This window comes from Plecotus auritus (assembly GCF_963455305.1).
Source record: "Plecotus auritus genome assembly, chromosome: 9".
Taxonomy (NCBI): Eukaryota; Metazoa; Chordata; class Mammalia; order Chiroptera; family Vespertilionidae; genus Plecotus; species Plecotus auritus.
Genome location: NC_137783.1, coordinates 121,254,833 through 121,279,364, shown reverse-complemented (window position 1 = coordinate 121,279,364; position 24,532 = coordinate 121,254,833). Strand labels below are relative to the sequence as shown.

General features: G+C 40.4%; 1 protein-coding gene across 3 annotated transcripts in view; it reads left to right on the top strand.

Moving 5' to 3' along the window:
* RRAS2 (RAS related 2) overlaps positions 1 to 23,668 on the top strand; it is an 86,639-nt gene extending 62,971 nt beyond the window's left edge. For all 3 annotated transcript variants that reach the window (XM_080643055.1, XM_080643054.1, XM_080643053.1), the window contains exons 2-6: positions 6,604 to 6,691; positions 8,186 to 8,288; positions 8,534 to 8,642; positions 19,936 to 20,054; positions 22,172 to 23,668. In XM_080643055.1, the coding sequence (XP_080499181.1) occupies positions 6,604 to 6,691; positions 8,186 to 8,288; positions 8,534 to 8,642; positions 19,936 to 20,054; positions 22,172 to 22,259 (507 nt within the window). In that variant the 3' untranslated portion in view covers positions 22,260 to 23,668. The remainder of the gene's footprint in view (positions 1 to 6,603; positions 6,692 to 8,185; positions 8,289 to 8,533; positions 8,643 to 19,935; positions 20,055 to 22,171) is intronic.
* The last annotated feature ends 864 nt before the right edge of the window (positions 23,669 to 24,532 follow it).

Genomic DNA, 24,532 nt, shown 5'->3' with positions numbered 1-24,532 from the left:
TTCCTCTTGGTTCTTGCTCATATTGTCGAATTTGTCTTCCATTCTTTTCAGCCACCTTATGACCATTTCTCTGAATTCTTTTTCTGGAAGGTTGCTTGCCTCCATTTCGTTTACTTCCTTTTCTGGTGATGCCTGCTTTTCTTTCATATGCGGGCTGTGTCTTTGTCTCCCCATGGTCTCTCTTCTCTGGGTGTCTGGTTATGTAGTTCTCTCTCTCCTGGGTTGATTTAAAGGCACAAAATACAGCACTACCAGGTACAACTCACAAGGCACTGAACAGGAATGTATTCACGATATTAATAACCTCCGATAAAGGTGACCACCAGAGAAAGGCAAATTAGGTGATAGGAGAGAAAGAAGAAGAGGAAAAAAGAAAGAAAGAAAGAAAAAAAAGAAAAAAGGAGTGTGAAAATGAAATTGGGAAAAGGGAAAGTAAAGAGAAAAAAAAAAGTAAGAGACAAGAAATTGACTAAGAGAGAAAGGGGAACAGACTATATATATTGGGGATAAAACTCCAATAGAACAATCACTAATCCCAGCAAATGCCAGCAACAAGTGCCTGGGGATTAGTACAAACTACAACACCAACTAATATGGAGTGAGGCAAGGGAAAGCTGAAGCACAAAACAAACAAAAGAATAAACAAAAGAAGAATAAGCAAAACAATCTCACAAAAAAAGCATAAAAATTGGATATAATCTACATTCAAGCAAACAACAACAAAAGGACAGAGATAAGGACAAGTTTATGGATAACTCAGACAGCGAAGGGAGAGGTGTATGTGGACTTGGAGCAGGGGATTGGAGATTAGATATGTAAGTAGGGTGAAATGTTAACAAGGGGTAAACAGAAAGAATAGGGAAAATCTAAAGCAGTAAAAGGGTAAGACAAACAGGACACTGAAAAGGGGGAGGTTAGGAAGAGAGTGATGGCCTAAAGGTAGAGTTGAGATAGAGTAAAACGATGCTAAAGGAAAGATAAAAAATAGAATGTAGAACCCTAATCCCAAAATAAAATGAAGAGAAAATAAAATGACACTTTAAAAAAAAAAAAAAAAGATAAAATAGCAGTAGTAATAATACGGATTGAAAATAAAAATGTAATCATTAAAAAGGCAAAATCAAGTGATGAAAAAAGAAAAAAAAAGTTTCTTGATTAAAAGATGCAAAAAATGAAAATTAAAAAAAAAATAAAAAAATAAAAAAAAAAAAGGTAAAAATAAAATGTGGAGTAGTGAAGGTCATTCACTTCCTCTGTTTTTCTGTTTGGCACGCCTGTTTCTCAGTCCAGACAGTATTGCAGTTCCCTGCGGTCCACTGCTCTTCGGTGTTGTAAGCCAGTCCTGATTTTAAGCAGGCGGTGTGTCTTAATTTCTCGTATTCCTTTATTTTTGATTACACAAGAGTCAATTTGTGATTCAGCCCCTGGGTGGCAGTGTTTCTGGATTGACTTCCGGGTCTATCTATGGCCTCTCTAGGGAGTGTTAGAGCCTTCTTTCCCTGTGGCACTCGGGCCTGTGGGAGTGGTCTGCCTCAGAGCTGACTCTCTGATGGTCACTCCCCGCTCCGATCCCCAGGTTCCAGAAAAACAACCTTCCCCTGCAGTCTCCCAGGGTGTCCCCAACTGGGTGATCCTATGTATTGGGCTTAGTAATCAGAAGCAAGGATTTGAAGAGGAAAAAGCCCAAGTGTGCGAACTCTGGGACTGCGAGTAAGCCCAGGCACCCAGGGAGCGCACGGGCTGCGCGTAAGTCTGGACTGCCTGAAATTCTTAGGGTGTCCCTGCACTTCAGATCAAAATGGGTTGCTTTTTAGAGTGCCCTTCTCTTAGCAGCTCTGAGGACCCCTTTCCACAGTCACAGATCACGCCAGCCCCTACAGCCACGGATTTTTCTAGGCACAGACTTCCCTGGTCCTCCAGCTCCCGCAAAACGCGCGTTCCTCTCTCCCGCCGGGACCAGAGACCTCACCTTATCCCAGGCGAAATCTGACCTTTCCGTGGTGGAGTGTAGAGCTTCTCTGAACCCGTGTGCTTGCGCCAGTTGGGGAGCGTTGTTCTGGGGCTCGCAGCTGTTCCTGGGGTGCCGCAGTTGTGGATTCTCAGGCTTCAGATAAGCTCCACTTTCCGGATCAAGATGGCGCAGACTCCGCGTCCAACCCCGCAGCTCCGGGAGGGGACCCAGCCGCAGTTCTTGCTGCCAGGTCAGGGGAACCCCGTTCAGCAGTCCCCCACCTCCTTCTGGAATTCAGCTGTCTCCCAACCAGCCAACAAACACTCCTTGTGCGACCCTCAGCTGTTCTTTCTTTCTGCTCCGGGACAAGGCTCGGAACACGTCTGTCTATTCCACCGCCATTATCTGCTCCCCTACAGACAACTTTTGAAAACAGAACACAATGTAGATGAAATGTGGACCTAAATATCCAGAAATTCCAAAATTAATTTGTCTTAAAAATTAATATGAATGGAATAAGTGCTTGCCAGTGTTAGTAAAGTGGCAAACTTTTTACAACATTAAGATTGTTACAAGAACTAAGACATCCAAAGAAAACATGAAACTTCCACAGCCACTAAATTTATTTTAATGGCCCTCAAAGTTGCTTAAACTACAAGTCTTCTAAAAGTGTTAATGTTTTAATTTGGTTTCACAATGCAAAAAGAACCCATCGCATTGAAAGAACTCTAGCTATTATGCATGACCTGGACATTTGAAAAGTATCCTATATAATAAAAGGCTAATATGCAAATAGACTGAACAGTGGAACGACCAGTCGCTATGATGTGCACTGACCACCAGGGGGCAGACGCTTAACGCAGGAGCTGCCCCCTGGTGGTCAGTGCGCTCCCACAGGGAAAGTGCTGCTCAGCCAGAAGCCGGGCTCATGACTGACCAGCACAGTGGCAGTGGCGGGAACCTCTCCCGTCTCTGCAGCAGTGCTAAGGACCCCTGGGGGGATGTCCACCTGCCGGCTTAGGCCCGTTCAGCGTCTGCCTCCTGGTGGTCAGTGTGCATCATAGTGACCGGTCGTTCCACTGCTGGCAGGCGGGCATCCCCAGAGGGGTCTCAAACTGTGAGAAGGTGCAGGCTAGGCTGAGGGACCACCCCCCCAAGTGTACGAATGTCGTGTACCGGGCCTCTAGTAGTTACTATTTGTCCATTATGTTTTCAGACAAAGTGGGGAGGACAGTGGGCACATTTTAGCACATTTAGGCATAAACTGGGAATACTCAATGAAATTCAGGTTTATGAGATGAAAGCAAGGCAAGAGGTATCAGATTGCTGTGGAGAAACATGTTTTAGGAAACTAATCTTAAAAATATATAAACAGCGTGCTTTATCCAACTTGCTTGGCGAAAGACTGCACTTTTAAGTTGTTTAGAGTAGTCGGTACAAAGAAGATTGTTGCCAGTTGTATTTACTTTCTGAAGAGGTGTGGGTGCCAAGAAGTGAGTTCAGGATTGTTTTTGATATCTGTTTATTTTTAAATGGGGAATGGGGTAGTGATGGAAATGGCTTTCTACTCCAAGCTGCTCCTGTTGGTAAATGTTTCTTTTACAGACTTTGTTTAATAAATTATGCATTTAAGTGAAACCATCAGATGGGGAGTAGGGTTATGGATACTGAATTCTGTGATTAAAGTTAATCCTAAAATATAACTCTGGAAAATATCCCTCAAAAATGAAATAAATACGTGAAGTCATGGTAGCAAGCAGATCATTGTTCTCACCCTTTCTACCCCGCCCTCCTCTAACCAGGGTTTCTTTATTGTCCTGTGCAGAGTGCCTGTGTCTGCGTAGCTTTTTGGAGTTTGCATAGGTCACCATGCCCAGGGCTGTCACTTAAGAACGTGGTGTCCCTGGAGCCAAGCAGGTCGGGCTGCCAAGAACCTTTGCCTGAACAATGGCTGAACACCACTGGCATTGGTTCTTAGCATTAAACTGCCTTCCTCCAAGTCATTCCCTCAGATTTTGTAATGAGCCAGTGGGAGGGGAGTGAAGGAGATAGCAGAACAGGGTGATGTCAGTGTCCTAGTTAGTGCTCTTCTGTAAGAATGGGGAACTAAGTCTCTCTCAGATTCTTGTGGTTGCTGTTGTTTCCTTGTTAAAAACATTTTTTTAAAAAACTGTGAAATATAATACACAGACACTTAATTGGTTCACTAAGATGCTTCCCTTCTGAATGCTAACTGTGCTTTCTGCTGGTGATGATTTCAGAGGATAACAATTGGGAGGCTTTGCTAATGGAAGAGGGAAGTTGAAATTAAGATAACAACAAGAATATCGGTAAAAGAATAAGTTGAGATCCCTATAAATGAAAGAATCCTGAAGTCATGTTTCTTATGATAATACTAGTGGCCCGGTGCATGAAATTCATGCATGGAGGGGGGTTCCCTCAGCCCAGCCTGCACCCTCTCCAATTGGGGATCCCTTGGGGGGATGTCCGACTGCCGGGGATCGGGCCTAAACCATCAGTTGGACATCCCTCTCGCAATCTGGGACCGCTCGCTCCTAACTGCTCACCTGCCTGCCTGCTTGCCTGATTGCCACTAACTGCCTCTGCCTCCCTGCCTGATTGCCCCTAATCCCTCTGTCTGCCTGCCTGATCGCCCCTAACCTCTCTGCCTGCCTGATCACCCCTAACTGCTTCTGCCTGCCTGCTTGATCACCCCTAACTGCCCTCTCCTGCTGGCCTGATCTCACCCCCAACACCCTCCCTGCCGGCCTGATCTCGCCCCCAACTGCCCTCCCCTGCTGGCCTGGTTGCCCCCAACTGCCTTCCCCTGCCAGCCTGATCTCGCCCCCAACGGCTCTCCCCTGCTGGCCTGATCTCGCCCCCAACTGCCTCTGCCTGCCTGATCATCCCTAACTGCCCTCCCCTGCTGGCCTGATCTTGCCCCCAACTGCCCTCCCCTGCTGGCCTGATCTCGCCCCCAACGGCTCTCCCCTGCCGGCCTGATCTCGCCCCCAACTGCCCTCCCCTCCTGGCCTGGTTGCCCCCAACTGCCTTCCCCTGCCAGCCTGATATCGCCCCCAACGGCTCTCCCCTGCTGGCCTGATCTTGCCCCCAACTGCCTCTGCCTGCCTGATCATCCCTAACTGCCCTCCCCTGCTGGCCTGATCTTGCCCCCATCTGCCCTCCCCTGCAGGCCTGGTCTTGCCCCCAACGCTCCTCCTCTGCTGGCCAATTTGGTTCTGATTGGTCGGATTCCATGCCAGTCAGCATCAAAAGCTCTGCCTCGCCTTGACCCGTTTGGCTCAGTGAATAGAGCATCGGCCTGCGGACTGAAGGCTCCCAGGTTCGATTCCAGTCAAGGGCATGTACCTTGGTTTTGGGCACATCCCTAGTAGGGGGTGAGCAGGAGGCAGCTGATTGATGTTTCTAACTCTCTATCCCTCTCCCTTCCTCTTTGTAAAAAATGAATAAAATATATATTTAAAAAAAAACACCTCTGCCTCTGAGGCAGCCATTGGCTCCTCACAGCAACCAGATTTGGTTCTGATTGGTCAGTTTCTATGCCAGTCCGCATCAAAAACTCCGCCTCCTAGATAGCCATTGGTTCTTCACAGCACCCACATTTGGTTCTGATTGATTGGTTCCTATGCTAGTCAATGTCAAAAGCTCCGCCTCCTAGGCAGCCATTGGTTCTTCACAGCACCCACATTTGGTTCTGATTGGTCAGTTCCTATGCCAGTCAGTGTCAGAAACTCTGCCTCCTAGAAAGCCATTGGTTCTTCACAGCACTCACATTTGGTTCTGATTGGTCGGTTCCTATGTCAATCAATGTCAAAATCCCTGCCTCCTAGGCAGCCATTCGCTCCTCATAGCACCCAGATTCTGTTCTGGTTGGTCAGTTCCTATGCCAGTCAGCATCTCTGGGCCTATCTACAGGGCCTGATCAGAAAGGCGGGGCTGATCAGCAGCCCGGGTGGAGGCCTGGAGAGAAATGGAGGCCTGACTGCTGGCCGGACTGGGAGAGAAAGAGAGAGGCAAGCGCTGATCAAAAGCTACCACAGAGGCAACAGATCAGTCCCTGCTTCTCTCTTCAGGCCTCTCTCTGGTCCTGATTCGCAGCCCCCTCAGCAGTCAGTGCTGGAGCACTGCGCCTGCAGCGGAAGCAATTGCAACCCAGGGTTTTTATATATTAGGATACAAGGCTGGTGAAAAGACAAAGACAAGGCATGAGAAAAGAAGCGGGACATGCAATCTTCCAGGCCTCTCTCTTTGTTGTTGCCGTTTGTGTCAAACTACTTTGTTCTTAGGACTGATGCTTACCATCGGGTTGCAAATAGACCTGAATTTTAATTTATTGTGTTTTCTTAGTTTTTCTTGATAGCTAGATTCTTAGGTGTATATAAGTTAATTATGAAAACAGCTTGCAGATGTTTTATAGTCTTCTTGCATATTTCAGATATGAAAATTCAGATACTTAATTTTTTTTCTCCATTTGAAAGCTGCTTCGTTTAATGGGGAATTGACGTAGTAGAGATAAGCCTTAATACAATGAAAATATTTTGATTAATTCTGGATATGTGGGATTTGATAAAGTTACGTTGGAACTTGCTTAGGCAGACATGAATTTTAAAACAAGGTAATTTTTCTTACAGTCCTATTTTGTGACGGATTATGATCCAACCATCGAGGATTCCTACACAAAGCAGTGTGTGATAGATGACAGAGCGGCCCGGCTAGATAGTAAGTAATCTTCCTTTATTTGATAGTTCACATATCCTATTTTTAAAAACTAAGCTCTGATGTTTTTCTAGGTTAAATACAATAGGAATATTAGATAATCTTACACATAAGCCTGTCTTTTTAAAGTTTTACTTGATAAATCTGCACATTGGGTAATTTAAATATTCCTCAGTAAATGTAAGGTAAAACAGCACCTGGATTTATCTTGTTCTGGGGAAACTAGTCCTATAGCATTGTAACTTGAAGTTGTGTTTATTGGGCTATTTGGGAAAAACATGTGAGGTTTCAGCTCTTCCTAGTTTTAGTAAAAAAATTTTAGCTTCCATGGCCTAAAAAGGCTTTATTAGGCCATTGCTAGAAGAGAAGAAAAAAAAAAAAAAAAAGGCCAGTCTTGGGGCTTGGAGCCTACGCTACCAACAGCATGGCTGTGGGGGAAAGATAGCACGTCATCCGGAGTTTTGCAGGCGGTTAATACGTTAAGTGTGGGGGAAAAGGATGTAAGTCATTCTGAAAAGGATTTCCATTACCTATAGACCAAGGGAATGGGAGAAAGTGAAGCGGGCTAGTTCTGGGATAGGCCCAAAGAGTCCAAGGAACAGGCGTCGGCTCCCGTGGATTAGCGGTGGAAAGCAGATTCGAAAATTCATGTGTAAATAAGAAGTGGGGGCTCCTGGCGTTCTGTGGCGCACAGCTATTCTCTCTTTTGGATAATCGTGGAAATAGCCACCTGGAAATTAACCCTATATCCCAGCAGATACACGGGAATATGAGCAGTCTTCTGTCAGTCCTGGTCCACAGCTATTAGCAGATGTCTGTCTCTCTCACTCGCTGGCTGCTATAATTTTAATTTAGAACATCCAAGGATTTTCTTTTTCTTGTATTACCTTTTGGTGAAGCTTAAACTAGGTGAAGTAAATAAAGAAGAGCTTTAGTAATTGTTAACTTGCTTAGAATTTACAGCACAAAGGCTTTAGCAAATACTGTTTTTTTGCTTGGCTAACACTTCACCTCTGCACAAAAGAAAGCCCTGTCCCTTTGACTAGTACAGTCCTTTCACAGAGCTGAAGAAAAGCATTAGCACCTGCACTTGAAGTATGGTATTTGGGGTGTAAAACAGAGTTTCCTTTTGAATTTATAGGTATCTTTCCCAGTTCTTTCCATGGAGGAGATAAACATTCAAATGAATTCAGAGGTTATCTGACTCCAAATGCCTAGATGTATTTGATATTTTTAACCTTGTATAATTGGTATGCTAATATATTCTAACTACAAAATCAACCTGTGCTGATGAAGGTAATTCTGAAACTGGCTGCCGTTAGAATATATTTGTCTTTCGTATTGAGAATAAAGTACGAAGAGGAGAAGAGTTCCCTTTCTTTATCACACTAAGTATGACGTGCTCTGAAGGACTCATATTAATTGGAGCTGCCTTTGTGGGAGGCAATTAATACATTGAAAACATGGACACAGTTACAGTTGTTGCTTTTTCTTTAGTTCTAGATACAGCAGGACAAGAAGAGTTTGGAGCTATGAGAGAACAGTATATGCGAACTGGCGAGGGTTTCCTGTTGGTCTTTTCAGTCACAGATAGAGGCAGGTTTGTACCAATATTAAAATGGAGATCTCTCTTCAGTCTAGAACAGCGGTCGCCAACCGGTGGTTTGCGGACCACTGGTGGGTGGTCCGTGAGGTCCAAAAGGTTGGCGACCGCTGGTCTAGACCACTGTTTTATTGGATTTGGATTTTCTGGTTTTTAGAAAGAAAAAGAAATAGAGTGTTAAATGGGACATGGGACATATGCTGCTCCTTGGCCAAATTGATTAATTGTTTTTCTTTTTTTAGTTTTGAAGAAATCTATAAGTTTCAAAGACAGATTCTCAGAGTAAAGGATCGTGATGAGTTTCCAATGATTTTAATCGGTAACAAAGCAGATCTGGATCATCAGAGACAGGTGAGAAGGAATTTTGCATTTGGAAAACCAGTTGTTTCTATGTAAGTGAGTGGATGTATTTAATGTAAGTGCCATGATAAAAAAAACTGTGCTATTTGAAACAGCACACTGTTTATAGTAGTAGAAGTCACAATAGGTAAGAAATTAAAAGGTAGTAGATTTGGGGAAATTAAATTTCCACATTTTTTTGCACAGTACTTCCGTGGACTGTGTAAACCTGCAAGTATTTGTACCAGCTCCAGTTCACATGTTATAATTTCTTGGGTAACATCCAAAACTCTAATTTAGTTAGACAATCTTAAAGTTACCCCCAAAGGCCTAATTTACCCATTATTAGCGGTAAATTACTTTCATGTAGAGAATGGATTTGATTTAAATGACAAGATTTGATTTTTTTTCTAAGTCGCATTAATGACCGAATTTTCTGTTAATTTTTCACATTGGCTAGCTCCACCACCAGTAACCAGCAAGAAAAGAATATTTTCAGTATTTAGTTGAAGGCTGGTTTATACTAACTTAATTCTTTTTTTTTAAATTGTCTTTATTGATTAAGGTATTACATATGTGTTCTTATCCCCCCTTGGTCCCCCAAGTCCCCTCCATGCCCTCACCCCCCTGGTGTCTGTGTCCATTGGTTATGCTTATATGCATGCATACACGTCCTTTGGTTGATCTCTCCCCCTTACCCCCACCCTCCCATGCCTTCCCTCTGAGGTTTGATGGTCCGATTGATGCTTCTCTGTCTCTGGGTCTATTTTTGTTCATCAGTTTATGTTGTTAATTATATTCCACAAATGAGTGAGATCATGTGATATTTATCTTTCTCCAACCGACTTATTTCACTTAGCATAATGCTCTCCAGGTCCATCCATACTGTTGCAAATGGTAGGAGTTCCTTCCTTTTTTACAGCAGCGTAGTATTCCACTGTGTAGACATATCAGTTTTTTAATCCACTCATCTGCTGATGGGCACTTAGGCGGTCTCTAAATCTTAGCTATGGTAAATTGTGCTGCTATGAACATAGGGGTGCATATATCCTTTCTGATTGGTGTTTCTAGTTTCTTGGGATATATTCCTAGAAGTGGGATCACTGGGTCAAATGGGAGTTTCATTTTTAGTTTTTTGAGGAAACATACTGTTCTCCACAGTGGCTGCACCAGTCTACATCCCCACCAGCAATGCACGAAGGTTTCCTTTTTTCTGCATCCTCTCCAGCACTTGTCATTTGTTGATTTGTTGATGATAGCCATTCTGACAGGTGTGAGATGGTACCTCATTGTTGTTTTGATTTGCATTTCTCAGATGATTAGTGACTTTGAGCATGTTTTCATATATCTCTTGGCCTTCTCTATGTCCTCTTTAAAAAGTATCTATTTAGACCCCTAGCTGGTTTGGCTCAGTGGATAGAGCGTCGGCCTGCGGACTGAAGGGTCCAGGTTCGATTCTGGCCAAAGGCACATGCCTGGGGTTGCGGGCTCGATCCTCAGTAGGGGGTGTGCAGGAGGCAGCCAATCAATGATTCTCTCTCATCATTGATGTTTCTAACTCTCTCTCCCTCTCCCTTTCTCTCTAAAATCAATAAAAATATATTTTTCAAAAAAAGTATCTATTTAGGTCCGTTGTCTATTTTTTGATTGGATTGTTTATCTTCCTTTTGTTAAGTTGTATGAGTTCTCTATAAATGTTAGAGATTAAACCCTTATCGGAGATACCATTGGCAAATATGTTCTCCCATGTAGTGAGCTTTTTTGTTGTTTTGTTGATCATTTCTTTTGCTGTGCAAAAGCTTTTTATTTTGATGTAGTCCCATTTGATTATTTTCTCATTAGTTTCCATTGCCCTAGGAGCTATATTGGTAAAGATATTGCTTCGGCATATGTCTGAGATTTTGCTGCCTGTGGATTCCTCTTAAGATTTTTATGGTTTCCTGTCTTACGTTTAAGTCCTTGATCCATTTTGAGTTTATTTTTGTGTATGGTGTAAGTTGGTGGTCTAGTTTCATTTTTTTGCATGTATCTGTCCAATTTTCCCAACACCATTTATTGAAGAGACTGTTTTGACTCCATTGTATACTCTTGCCTCCATTGTCAAATATTAATTGAGCATAATGGCTTGGGTCGATTTCTGGGTTCTCTGTTCTGTTCCATTGGTCTATATGTCTGTTCTTGTGCCAGTACCAGGCAGTTTTGAGAATCGTGGCTTGGTAATATAGTTTGATATCTACTTCCTCATTCTTAACAACACTTTCTTCCCCTTCCTGTCAGTTTGTATGAGTGATATTTTTCTGTTTCACTGAGAAGTTTCTACATGTTCTGCCCTCCACATGAACTAACCTCGGTGCACATGTATCCCATCAATTCTCCCTTCCCCCACTTACATGGATAAACTCTTCACCTCTGTATGACCAGCCCCTTCCGTAGCACTGGGTCCCTTTCCTTCTCACCAGCTCATGAGCACCGCTCCAGTAATTGTTTCATTCGAGTTGCCCCATTTCTCTCCTACGTGGTCATTCCCATTAGCATACAGCATGCTACAATCTTTAAAACAAAAAGGAATTATAGCAAATACTTGTTCGTAATCTGACATTTTTCTCCAAGTACTTGTTTGCTTCTCCCTCAATAGCAAAACTCCTTAAAAGCATTGTACACTTGCTCCCTCTGCTTTCTTTCCTGCCATTCTTGCTGGCGCTGACTTCTGGCATGCAGTCCTCCCGTCAAGGTCACCATTTGCATAGATGTCAGTGACATTTGACCCAATTGCTCACATTCTCCTTTTTGAAACACTGTTTACTTAGCTCTGGGACACCATTCCCTCCCCTTCCCCTCTCCTCTGCAGTGGCCTTTGTTGGCTCCTGCCCATCTTACCTTTCTAGGGTGTCTTAGGACCCAGGATGTGCAAGGACAAACATGCCTCCCAGCCTTGAGGGCCATACTCAACTATATTTGAAATTGAAATGTTATATTTTTAAAGTCTCTTCACAATTAAAGGTGATGTTCTGTAATGTCTTGGCAACCTTAATTGCTCTACCAACTGAGCCTGGACAGGCCCTAGAAAATGCTCCCACCCCACCCCCCGTTTAGAAATGCTTACATTTTGGTCATCTCCAGGTTCTTAGTCAGTAACCAGTCAGACTTGCTCATAGTTGTTGACCTAGCTCATTCATTTTTGCCTTTGTCTTAGACACGATCCTTTGGACTTTCTCTAGCTTCTAGCCTATATTCTCTTTGATAGCAAATGCCAGTTCCCCATGTTCTCTGAGTGTGTGCTCAGCTTTGGGCTTCCTGCCACTGGCCCCTGAGCTAAACCCATCAGGGAGGGGAGATTAGCTAGAAGAAGCTTCGCCTGCTTCCTTTGGCTTCTGTATCTTCGTAGACTTGTTCTTTCATCTATTCAAAATTTATTGAACTCTTTTTCCAGACACTGACAACAGAGCAGTAGGAAAAAAACAAAATCACTGAAGTTTATAAAAAGAGATTTATAGAATTTGAATGGTTATTTAGCATTACCACATACCTGGTCCCTTAGAGATTCATTGATCATTTTGTTTATCTTGTCAAAAGTGCAGGGAGAACACATAGGTAACTGATTGGCTTGCTCTTGCTAAAATGTAAGAGTAGGTAAATATGACAGCACATTGATCCTGAAACTTAATACAGCAGTATGTGGTCTCGGGCTGTGGACTTTATGAACCTACGATTTCAAGTTCCTTGTTCTTCAAGACAGCTCTGTCTAGGATGCACTGTTGTGAGCCCCTTTTTTCCTCCCTGACTTGCCTTATCTTGTCCCTTTCCTTGCCACTTTGTTAAGTGTTTAATTGCTAATGGCCTACATCAATTCCCAATGAGGGGCATGCAGGAGGCTGCTGATAATTTCTCTCTCTCCCCCTCACCCTTCCTCTCTCTAAAAAAGTAAATAAATAACAAAATTTTTAAAATATTTATAAAAACACACACAAAGGAACTCATTACACTTATAATGATAGATACCTAAATGTGCTGACTCCTCCTATTTGTCAGTACCCGGCCACCTCCCAGGAAAAAGAACCCATTCCCCTCTAACAATAGAGCAAGGGTCTTCTACCTTACCTGTTTGTGCCTTGACTGCATCTCAAAGGTTTGTCAACTATTGACTTGAAGTACGTGCATTGAGGGCCTCTCAATTTCCACCTGTTGGTTTTGTTCATGCTTTATCCTTAGCACATAGAACAAAGATGCACTCAGTAAATATTTGCTGAATGAATGAATCAGCATCAACGAATCAAGATGTGGTATTAATGTAATGACTCTTTCTACATAATAGGCTTGAAAAACAAGTTTTGCTTCTGTAAACTTAGGTTATTCATTAACTACACACATCCCTAAATAAGTATTACAAGTGCTATGGTCTGTTCCATTTAAACCCAGTTTGTTTTAATGAAGTTGCTCTCATCATTCCCATTTTACTCTTCTCTATTTGGAAATATACAATATTACATAAGTTCATATTATTGTGGATTTCTGCTACTATACATTGTGCCTTGGAATAATCTCCCTGAAGGTTGCATCAGATTCACTTCAGTTGTTTAGAACAAAACATTTCTAGATAGAGCTCAGACCTACAAATTCAGAATATCCAGGGGATAAGGCTGGGTATTTGGCATCTTTATAAAACTCTCTGAGGAACCTCTAAGAAAGCCTTGTTTGTGAGCCTTCAAGCTTCTGTCGATTTCTGGCTTCACAGTGCTGTGGCTTCGCTTTGTTTCATGTGATGTTCATTTTCTTTGTGTTGGTGGTAGCAATGCCGTTTCCACTTAGTTAAAATTAGGCTACACCAGTGACCTTGACAGCAACTTTATATGTGGTTAGAGCGTTCTTGACCAGAAATGTGGTTGTACAAACTTAGCTGACCTTAATTCCTGGAAGATAGTGTTGTGAGACCATGCTTTAAAAATAAACAAATTAAGCACATACAAGTCTTAGCAGTAGGATTGTTTTGTCATCTAGACCATTAATTTGTTAATTTTCTTACTGTCTATAAAGACAGGTCATTTGCTGTTCCCCTCTAGCTGAATTACATTATGCAGGGGGGATAGGGCAAACTACCTTTTTGAAGAATAATTGAGCAGAAAGACAAATAAAAAATTCTTAAGGACATATATTTTCCTTCCCCAGTCAAATTTATATTAATAAAGTAAGTTGTTGAGATGAACTTGTCTCATATATTTATTTTTATTTTTCTCCCTATACCATCCTGTCTTTTATTTCCAGGTGTACTTACTTGATTGGTCATATTCATTAACATATGTGTATTTAGTTAACTACTTTGCACTCTTCTAGCCTCTAGATTTACAAAGACAAGTATTCCTTATTCCCTAGCTACAGAGAACACAATGTCAGGAGAGGAGATAATGGCAGGAGAACAACAAACCTAAACCAAAAATTATAGTGTAGTGTAGTGTGTTAACACTTATCACAGCCACGGCAGGGTGTGATGGGAGTTCTGGCAGGCTATTCTAAAACAACATCAACACTAAGGAGAAATTGCTGATTGCTTCAGTCTTAAAGTATTAGTAAGAAACAAATTAAGGGTATAGAGTTGGGAGGTCTCTCCCAGAGAGAAGGAACAGAATTTGTGACAACATGGGGGTATTTTTATAGGAAGGAATTTACCATGTCAGTTTTTTTCTTAAAGGACATTTAAAAAAAGATTCTTTCTAAATTCTTGGCTTCATAAAACTTTCTTACTTGGTTTCCTTACTTGTTAATTGATTGCTTGATTTGATTGGTTTATATTTCAAAACCATATGTCTTATGGTACATATGCTATTTTGAAGAGAGGAAGGGTAAATTTAAGAATTACATAAACTTGAAACCAGCCTGCTACCCTTTTGGAACACAGCAGGGTATAAAGTGTTATGAAGTACTTGTTAGATGTATATGCATTAATGTAATAACCTAATGGTATTTCATTAAGGTTGCTGAATTTTGGGAATGGAATTTATTAAATTGGGAGAACAAACTACCTGACAAGATTAGAGAGAACAATACCTTGAGCTCAGATAGGGTCAGAAATAATTCATAATGTGATCGGCCCGAGTGGAAAACCTTATAATTCTTGGAATATTGAATGGTGTTTTGTTTCACTTGTGGGGCAGAATTAGCCGTAGACTAAATGCTGTTCTGGCACTGTATAACAAAAAGGATCAAACTTCCCAAATAACTGAATCTCAAAAGAAGGCTCAAAACATTTGTAGGAATACAGACTATCCAGAACTTAGTAGGTCAAAGTCCAATACCCAACCATTCACTCAAAAATTACTAGGCATGTAAAGAAGCAGGAAAATATGACTCATAATAGGAAAAAAAAAATAGTGTATAGAAACAGATCCAAAAATGACACAGAATTAGTGAACACAGATATTAAAACATATTCCTATGTTAAAGAAGCTAGAGAAAAGACTGAATATGTTAACAACTATAGAAATGGAAGATGTATAAAGATCAAAATAGAACTTTGAGAAATTAGATCTACAATGTCTGTGATTAACAGTAGAAATAAAGGATGAAAAATTTCTAAATTGGATGAAAACCATAAACTTGTATATCAAAGAAGCTCAGCAAACGGTGAGCACAAGAAGTGTGAAGAAAATGACAACAAGGCATATTATCATGAAATTGTTTAAAACTCGTGATAAAGAGAGAATCTGAAAAATGACAAGAGGAGTAAAGATAAAGATGTGACCAGTCGTCATAGTTTCTCCTGGGAAACAATGCAAACCAGACTGGAGTGGCCCAACATCTTTGAAGTACTAAAAGAAAAAACCATTGCCTAGAATTCAATACCCATTAAACCTTCATTTCAAAAATTAAGGTGAAAAAAAGACTTTGCCCAGGTATACAAAAGGTGAAAGAATTCATTACCAGCAGACCTGCATTATAAGAAATGTAAAAGGAGAAATTATACCAAATGGAAATCTGGATCTATACAAAGAAATGAAGAGTACCAAAAATGGTAATTATGTGGGCAAATGTAAATTACTTTTATTGTTATTTAAATCTCTTTAAAACATAATTGGATGTTTAAAGCAAGAATAATAACAATGTATTGTGAAGTAAAAAATAATAAAAAAAGGCAGAAGGGAGAAACATATTCATTTTGTAATACGGTTCTTAAAACTACACATGAAGTGGTATAATGTCATTTGAATTAGATTGCGATGAGTGAAAGAAAATGTGTATTATAGACTCTAAAACAATCATTAAAATACCATAATAAGTATACAGTTCATTAATCAACATAGGAAATAATATGGAATCACTAAAGAAATATAGTTATACCACAACAAGGCAGAAAAAGGAAAAGTAGGACAAAGAACAGATAGGATGGACAGGAAACAAATTTCAAGGTGACTCAACTATATCAACAGTAACATTAAATGTAACTAGTGTGAACACCTCAATTGAAAGGCAGATATTGTCAGATTGGATAAACAAAGCAAGACACTACCAGAAATCTACTTTAAATGTGAAGACACAAATAGGTTGACAATAAAAGGTTGGGCTACAATACACCATGGTAGCACTAAGGAAAAAACAGGTGGCCCTGGTCTGTGTGGCTCAGTTGGTTGAGCATCATCCTGTGCACCAAAAAGTCGCCAGTTCAATTCCTGGTCAGGGCATACGTACGAGTTGCAGGTTCGTTCCTCGATTGGGGTGCCTGTAGGAAGTAGCTGATCGATGTTTCTTTCTCACATTGATGTTTCTCTCTCTCTCTCTCTTTCTCTGTCACTCTCTCCCTCTCCCTTCTTTCTAAAAAATCAATAAAAACATTCAAAAAAAATTAGTTGAAATGGCTCTATAAATATCAAAGTAGATTTCATAGCAAAGAATATTACCAGGAATAAAGAGGATTGTGTCATAATGATAAAGAGGTTAATCATCAAGAGAACATAACAATCCTAAATATTCATGTACCTAATAGCAGCTTCAAAATTCTTGAAGCAAAAATTGAAAGAACTACAAAGAGAAGTGGACATATTTATACTAATAGTCAGAAATTTCAGCACCCCTCTCTCAATAATTGACCGAGGATGCAGAAAGAAAATCAATAGTGATATATATAGATGGCTTGAACACCACTATCAAACAACTTATCCTAATTGACATTTAATGAACACTTCACCTAACAGTAGCAGAATGCACATTTTTTTGAAATGAGAGTGGATCATAGAACAAATCTCAATAAATTTAAAGGGTTTCTAATGAGACAACATATGTTTTGTTTTAATTCCATAGTGAAATTAAATTGGAAATCAATAAAAAAGAAATCTATGTAATATCTAAATATGGGGAAACTACATACTTCTAATCCTTGATACAAAAAAAAAAACAACAAAAAAAACACCCAAAGGGAAATTACAAAGCATTATAAACTGTAGGAAAATTAAAACAACATATCAAAATTTGTGGGAGCTACTGAAGAAGTATATAAAGAAGTTTATAGGACTAAATGCTTTTATCAGGAAAGAAAGGTCTCAATGCAATGACTTCTACCTTAAAAACTAAAAGAAAAAGAGTAAGTTAATGCCATACTAATCAGAAGAATGGAAACAATAAAACTAAGAATGGAAAGCAATGAAATAAAAAATAGAAAACACAGGAAGACAACAAACCCCAAACTGATTTTTAGAAGGTCAGTGACAAATCTGGCTAGAATGGTGAAAAGGAGAGAAGACACAAATTATCAACATCAGTAATGGGAAAGATACCATCACTTCAGATCTTATAAATATATAAATATTTAAGAAATAATGAAGAAATACTATAAATAATTTTATACTAATAAACTAATAGCTTTATACATGTTAGATAAAATAGACATATTCCTTGGAAGGCACAAATTACCAAAGCTCACTCAAGAAAAAATAATCTGAACAGTACTGTATTGATAAAATAAATTTAATTTGTTGTAAGAACCTTCCCTCAAACAAAACAACAAACCTAGATGGGATCTTTAGTGAATTATATAGAACCAATTTTGCTGAAACTGTTCCAGAAAATTGAAGAAGAGAGAATTCTGTCCCACTCATCATATAAAGTAGCATTGTTCTGATACTAAAACCAGACAAAGATGTAAGAAAACTACAATCCAACATCTTTCATGAACATAGATGTAAAATGGAGATTTTTAACAAATAGAATTCAACAATATATGGAAAGGACAATGCATCATCCCTTAGGTGGGGGATGCAGTATTGGTTTGACATGTGGAAATGAATTAATATAATTTACCGTATCAACAAATTAAAAAAGAAAAAAATCGTATGATCTCAATAGACACAGAAAAAAACATTTGACAAAATCCAACATCCATTCCTGATGAAAACACTTTGCAAATGGAATTAGTGAGGACCTTGGTTAGCCTGATGACAAGGACATCTCATGTCAGTTAGCATAAGGTGTTTTGATAGTGTGGTTCAGGCCATCTATGTCACTACTGATTTTCTTTCTCCTTGCTCAATCAGTTATTGAGAGAGGGATGCTGAAATCTCTGCTGTTATCTATACTAATAAAAGCCTGGGTGGCCCTCGCGCGATGCCCTCACATCATTAGAAGATGGCCGCCCCCCACATTGTCACAAGATGGCCGGCATGGGAGGGCAGTTGGGGGCAAACAGGCCAACAGGGGAGGGCAGTTGGGGATGACTGGGCTGGCAGGGGAGGGCAGTTGGGGGCCATCAGGCTGGCAGGGGAGGGCAGTTGGGGGCGACCAGGCTGGCAGGGGAGGGCAGTTGGGGGCAATCGGGCCGGCAGGGGAGCAGTTGGGCGTTAATCAGGCTGGCAGGGGAGTGGTTAGGGGGTGATCAGGCTGTCAGGCAGAAGCAGTTAAGGGCAATCAGGCAGGCAGGTGAGTGGTTAGGAGCCAGCAGTCCCGGATTGTGAGAGGGATGTCCCAAATTGGAGAGGGTCCAGACTGGGCTGAGGAACACCCTCCTAGTACACGAGTTCCATGCACCAGGCCTCTAGTAGGTACATAAAACCTTACCTGCAACAAACAGCACACGTAATGGTGAAAGACCAAATGCTTTGTCACTATGATCAGAAACAAGTCAGAAGTACCCCTCACACCACTGATGTCATTGTACTGGCGGTTCTAGGCAGTGAGCTAAGGCCAGAAAAAAAAAAAAGGCATCCACGTCAGAAAGGAAGCAATAAAACTTTTTATTAGCAAATGACATAAACTGTTTATGTAGAAAGGCTATTACCAAAGAACACCTGGATAAATGAGGTTAGCGTGTTTCCAGGGTGTAACACAAATACATAGAAGTTATGATCTTATTTTTGTAGAGAAAAAGGTATATCATTGAAAAACGAGAAGAATGTGGTTCTCTATGGGTGACAGGCTCCTAATCTTTCTTTTCTTTTTTCCCATATCTTTTTTCTAACTTTTCTACAAGTATTTACTTTTGTGATAGTGACAGCAATAAAGTCTTCTTTCAGAAACATACCTTTTCAGCCCCACTATTTAAATGTAAATGTAAGATGGTTTAATAATTTTAGGCAAATATCACTAGTCTGACCTTTGACATTTAAAATATATAAGGTATTTACTTAGTTCAGTCAATGTTTTCTTATTCTGGCCTACTGTTTTCTGTCATCAGCTCTGGCACCCTTCCTTGCCTGCCTTCCTTTGCCTCCTACTGCAAGAAAGGCATTGTAAAGGCTCGTGGTCCTATTCATTGTTCATTTTTCCACATATTTGTGGAGCATCTCCCATGGACCGGTACCGGGAAGTGCAGAAGTGAGGCTTGTCCTCCTCCCCGTCACTCACCCCTTGTCGTTTTCTTTCTTGGTTTGCTGTATCCAGCCATTCTGGGCTTCTTTCAGTTCCTGGAACTTGGAAAGCACATTCCCCACTGTGGCCCTTGCTCAAGGGTGCTCTTTCCTTTGTCAGGGATGCCTCCTCACCCCACCTCCAGCTAGCTCCGTATTTTTTATTTAGTTCTTAAATATCACTTCCTCAGGGAAGCTTTCCCTGACCAGCCGGGCAGGGTTACAGATTCTCATAGCATCTTGGCCTTTACCTTCCCAGATGTATCACTGTTGTGTTTAATACTTTTTGAGTAACTAGACTGAAGTCATGCTCCTCCTGAGTTCTGCAGAGCTGGGCTTCAGTGTGTGCTGAGCTGTTAAGTCCTTTTGTGACAGACCAGCTTGGCCTCTGGGTGGATTAGCAAAGCAGCCGTGACTGAAGGTTAGATGGAGCGGATCTCACTGTTAATACAGTACTTCATACACTACTCTTGGAATTTCAGGTAACACAGGAAGAAGGACAGCAGTTAGCACGACAGCTGAAGGTTACTTATATGGAGGCATCTGCAAAGATTAGGATGAATGTAGATCAAGCTTTCCATGAACTTGTCCGGGTTATAAGGTAAGCAAGATACATTCTAGAAATTTGTTTTAATTTATTGAATTTGATAGGTAATCACACCGTGCTTTTCAAAACCATTAATGGGGGACCATTAAATGTCTTTTAGTAAGAAAGGAAATTGTATGTAGAAATGATTCTGATTTGGGGATTAATACACATGTGCTAAAAATTATAATTAAATCCATTTTATATTCTAGGTACTTCCTACATATAAACCCTAATTTAATTAAATTGAAGTAGAGAGTCCACATAGGAATTTTGAAAAGAATCTCTGCAATTTCCCAAGGTGGTGGTGTGAGGATAGCGATGACGGCAGCTGACATTTAAGGGTAGTGTCTGGTAGATGCTGGGTTAAGTGCTTTACGTGTATTATTACATTTAATCCTTACCACAACCCAGTAAGTCAAATACTTTTATTTATCCCCACTTTCAGATGGGGAGACAGGTAGAGAGAGGTTAACTAACTTGTTCAAAGCTTGGGCATATTAAATGGCAGAACTGGGACTTGAATCCACAGCTCTGAGTGCAGACTGTGCTCTTAGCTTTGCTTCTTACCCAGCTCCTCCCAGCAAAGAGTAATAAGCAAGTGATAGATATGGAATGTCCCCATGGGTCACGGAGTGTAATCCAGACTACAAAAAGTCTTTTCTGTTAGCGGGCCTAGGAGGCCCCTGTGGTTCAGAAAGTGTTAATGGGTTCCAGGAAGCTTGAGGTGATGGGTGAAGTCCACTGGAGTTTCTGTATATGTTTGTGTGTGAGAAGAGATTGAGGTGCTTTCTTGAGCAGGGTTTGATTTGGTTATTTTGAGTCTATGGCTGGCCCCTACCACACCCCCTGCTCTCTAGATCTACAGGGTTCTCTGCTAATTAGATAGTTTGACAGGTCTGTGGAGTGGGCTCATGTTAATTGTGTATCTACTAGTAAGCTGACTTGATATCTGAACTTCCTGTAATTTTTAGCCCTTGCCTGAGCGTTCTCTGTGTAGGGCAGGCGGTGAGGTAAAGATTTTATTTTTTTTACTAGTTTGTTAAAAATCTGAGGCCTGTTATTTTTTTAATGAATACAGAGTCTAGATTTGCGAGAGGAAAGAGTTCTGGAGATGGATGGTGGTGATGGTTATATAACATGAATATTTTTAAATGCCATTGAACTGGGCACTTAAAAATGGATAAGATGGTAAATTTTATGTCATGTGTATTGTAACATACACAGAGATGAACTAGTCCTTAAAATCATTTTTACTGCCTTTTTGAAATATTTTGTCTTTGGATTAGATCCTCAGAATCTGTCTATATCCATCCATCCCTCAGGAGTGAGGAGAGGGTAGGGCAGGCTTTCTAATGCTAGGTACTGTTAGGCATATAAACACTACACAGCCCTAACTGGTTTTGCTCAGTGGTTAGAGTGTCAGCCCTCGGACTGAAAGGTCTTGGGTTCAATTCTGGTCAAGGACACATACTTCAGTTGCAGGCTCAATCCGTGGCCCCAGTTGGGGTGCATGCAGGAGGCAGCCAATCGATGTATCGATCTCACATTGATGTCTCTCTCTCTCTCTTCCCCACCCTTCCACTCATTAAAAATCAATAAAAAAATATCCTCGGTGAGGAGTAAAACAGTAAGTAAGCATAACACGATCTTCTTTAATCCTCATAGCAACTGTAAAAGGTGGGTTTTTATTATTCCCTTCTAAAACATGGAGGTTCAGAGAGGTCAACTAACTTGTCTAATACTGGCTTGTAGCTAGTAGGTGGTAGGACATGGATAAGAACATGGATAAATACCTCATAAAGGTACTTTTATATTGTGCTGTAGTGATGCATGCTTATTTTTAAGTATACCTTAGGGTCATGGAACTTTAATTTGGGAAGAGAATTTAGAGGCACTGAGTTCAGCATCTCACCCATTAATGAAGAAGCTTAGACAGCCTGTTATGCTGGTGCTAAAGCATTTGTGGGCACTCCAAGTTTCGCTTTGCTTCCCTAGGTGAAATTTAGCATTGAAAAGCATATGCACATATGCTAGATTTATCCAAAAATAACCTGCATTTGTAATAATATATTACCAAGAAGGCATATGTAGATTTTGTAGATTTATATGCAGATTTTTCTGTCTTACAGGAAATTTCAAGAGCAGGAATGTCCTCCTTCACCAGAACCAACGCGGAAAGAAAAAGACAAGAAAGGCTGCCATTGTGTCATTTTCTAAGAATCCCTTGAGTTATAGCTACCAACTGCCAGGAAAGCCCTCACCTTCTCCTTACGGTGACGTCACGGTGGTACCTTTCTAGCCTTAGACAAGTGGTCAAGGTGGTGGCCTCTGACCAAGAAGCTGGCTGACTACTTCTGTGAGGCTGACCCCATGGTCGTTTCAAGACAGATGGAAAGGAAACACTAAGGCTGCTTCAAAAGTTTTCTGATTATTTCAAAAGATATAACTGTGTAAACAGACACATTCTTTTTTAAGGGCTTACATTTTAATAGGGATGAATCAGATTTGGAACCTGAGCTGTTTGCCAAGCTGAAATCATAGGTTTTGAAATAACTTTTAACGTCTGGAATCATATTGCCTACTGTTAATCTAAATAGACACATAGGGAGTTTGGTTTTTTTTTAATGTGAATTTTTGCCTATCTCTAAAACTTTTTATGTCACCTTTAGTTACCTTAAATACACTGAATCGAATCCTCAAAAGTGAGACATCTCAGACCTTTACTGATGCTACAGCCTTTGTTTTCCAGTGGCCAAAATACCAAAATGCCTGTTATATTTATAAATTAAAAACTGTTTTAAAAGCCTTTATTATTACTCCTGCTCTTAAAGATGATAATATTCTGTGTGGCCAAATATTTGGACTCATTCTGGACTTAGGCATTTCAATGGTCTTGGTTTTCTAATTTCACTCTTTTCACAGCCATGTTCAGAGTAAAAATAAAGAATTTATGTGTGTCTTCCTTTGTAAGTATTTCTGGATAAGGGGGTTCAAAAAAAACTAAAACTGTTTTTGTTGTAATATAAAATAAGGAATTGATCTTTCCAGGGTCAGAGGTGATTAATGTTTTTGCTATATACTTTTATACATTATTTTCTTATCAAACTAGTTAACAAGTATTTTTATATGTTTGTAAGCAACTGTGCTTTCACAGCATACCTTGTGTATATGTAAAGATAAGTATTTAATTCTCACTGTTCACTTTTAACTGACAAAGAAAAAAAGTGAAAACTACAGCAACTGTGGTGGAACTCGACTTGCTCTTCTGGTCCTGGTTGTGGCAATCTTTGGCCCGTCACGTAGCTACCCAGGAAACCTGCCCAGCAGAGTACAGCAGGAGGAGGATCTGAAATCCCCCTCACCGCCCGCTAGATATTGACTGTGTGTCCGGTAGTACCTGTAAACCTTTAAGTGGACAATTACTGTGACTGTGGGTGGCTTCTGATTTCGTTTTTAATTCTGTGGATTGTGTTTAAACAATTCAAAAGTCTGTTCCTGATTTTGAGATACTAAGTGGTATTGCACAGTTGTCACTTTATTGAATGTGTACAACAGTCCCAGGAGGTTTATAAAGCGTACCCTTGTATAGATTCAGGTGCTGGAATTAAAATTGATCTGTTATCACAAGATGCCTCTTGATGACTTGTTATTTCAGTGGTTTCTTGAAGTGAATGTTGGAGGAAACTTACTTTAGTAGCTCGAAGCCTTTTCCCAACAGTGCCTTTAGGGTTTGAATCTAAAAGTCAATATTGGTCATTTAGTAGGTGAACTTGAAGTGAAATGGCTTGTTCTTAGGATTTCTTGAGTAGTTCCTTAAGTCGGTGTTTTTTAAACTTTTTCTGTGATGTGCCCCTGACAGGGACCTCAACTGTACGGGAGAGAGGATTACATCTGAGGATGAAGCTTCAAACATTGAAGCGAAAGCACATGCATTTATTTGAATGTTAATTAAAATTATTGCCCAGTAAGATACCAATATTTTTACTCTTGTCAGCACTTTCAGTTGGGAAAGTTTTTTTACTTATCATGGGTAACTTCAGATAGCAAGGGACTGTTTACGTAATATGCAGACTTAATGGAAATCCTTGCATTTTATTCTGAATAGATGATTTGTAGCAAAGCAGCCTGGAAATTAAGTTTTGTTATCTCAGTTTACTACTTTTTTCCTTTGTGTTTCACTTGGGATAAATTTTATTGCTACATCTTGAAGTTCCCTAACCCTTTCTTCTGCAAATGTTTAGTCTGCTATTAATCCCATCCCATGAATTTTTCATTTTATTCTTTTTTTTCTTATCTAGAAGTTCTGTTTGGTGCTTTAAAAAAAATGTATATTTTTATTGATTTCAGAGAGGAAGGGAGAGGGAGAGACAGAAACATCAATGATGAGAGAGAATCATTGATTGTCTGCCTCCTGCATGCCCCCTACTGGGGATCGAGCCCGAAACCCCAGGTATGTGCCCTGACCAGGGATTGAATCATGACCTCCTGGT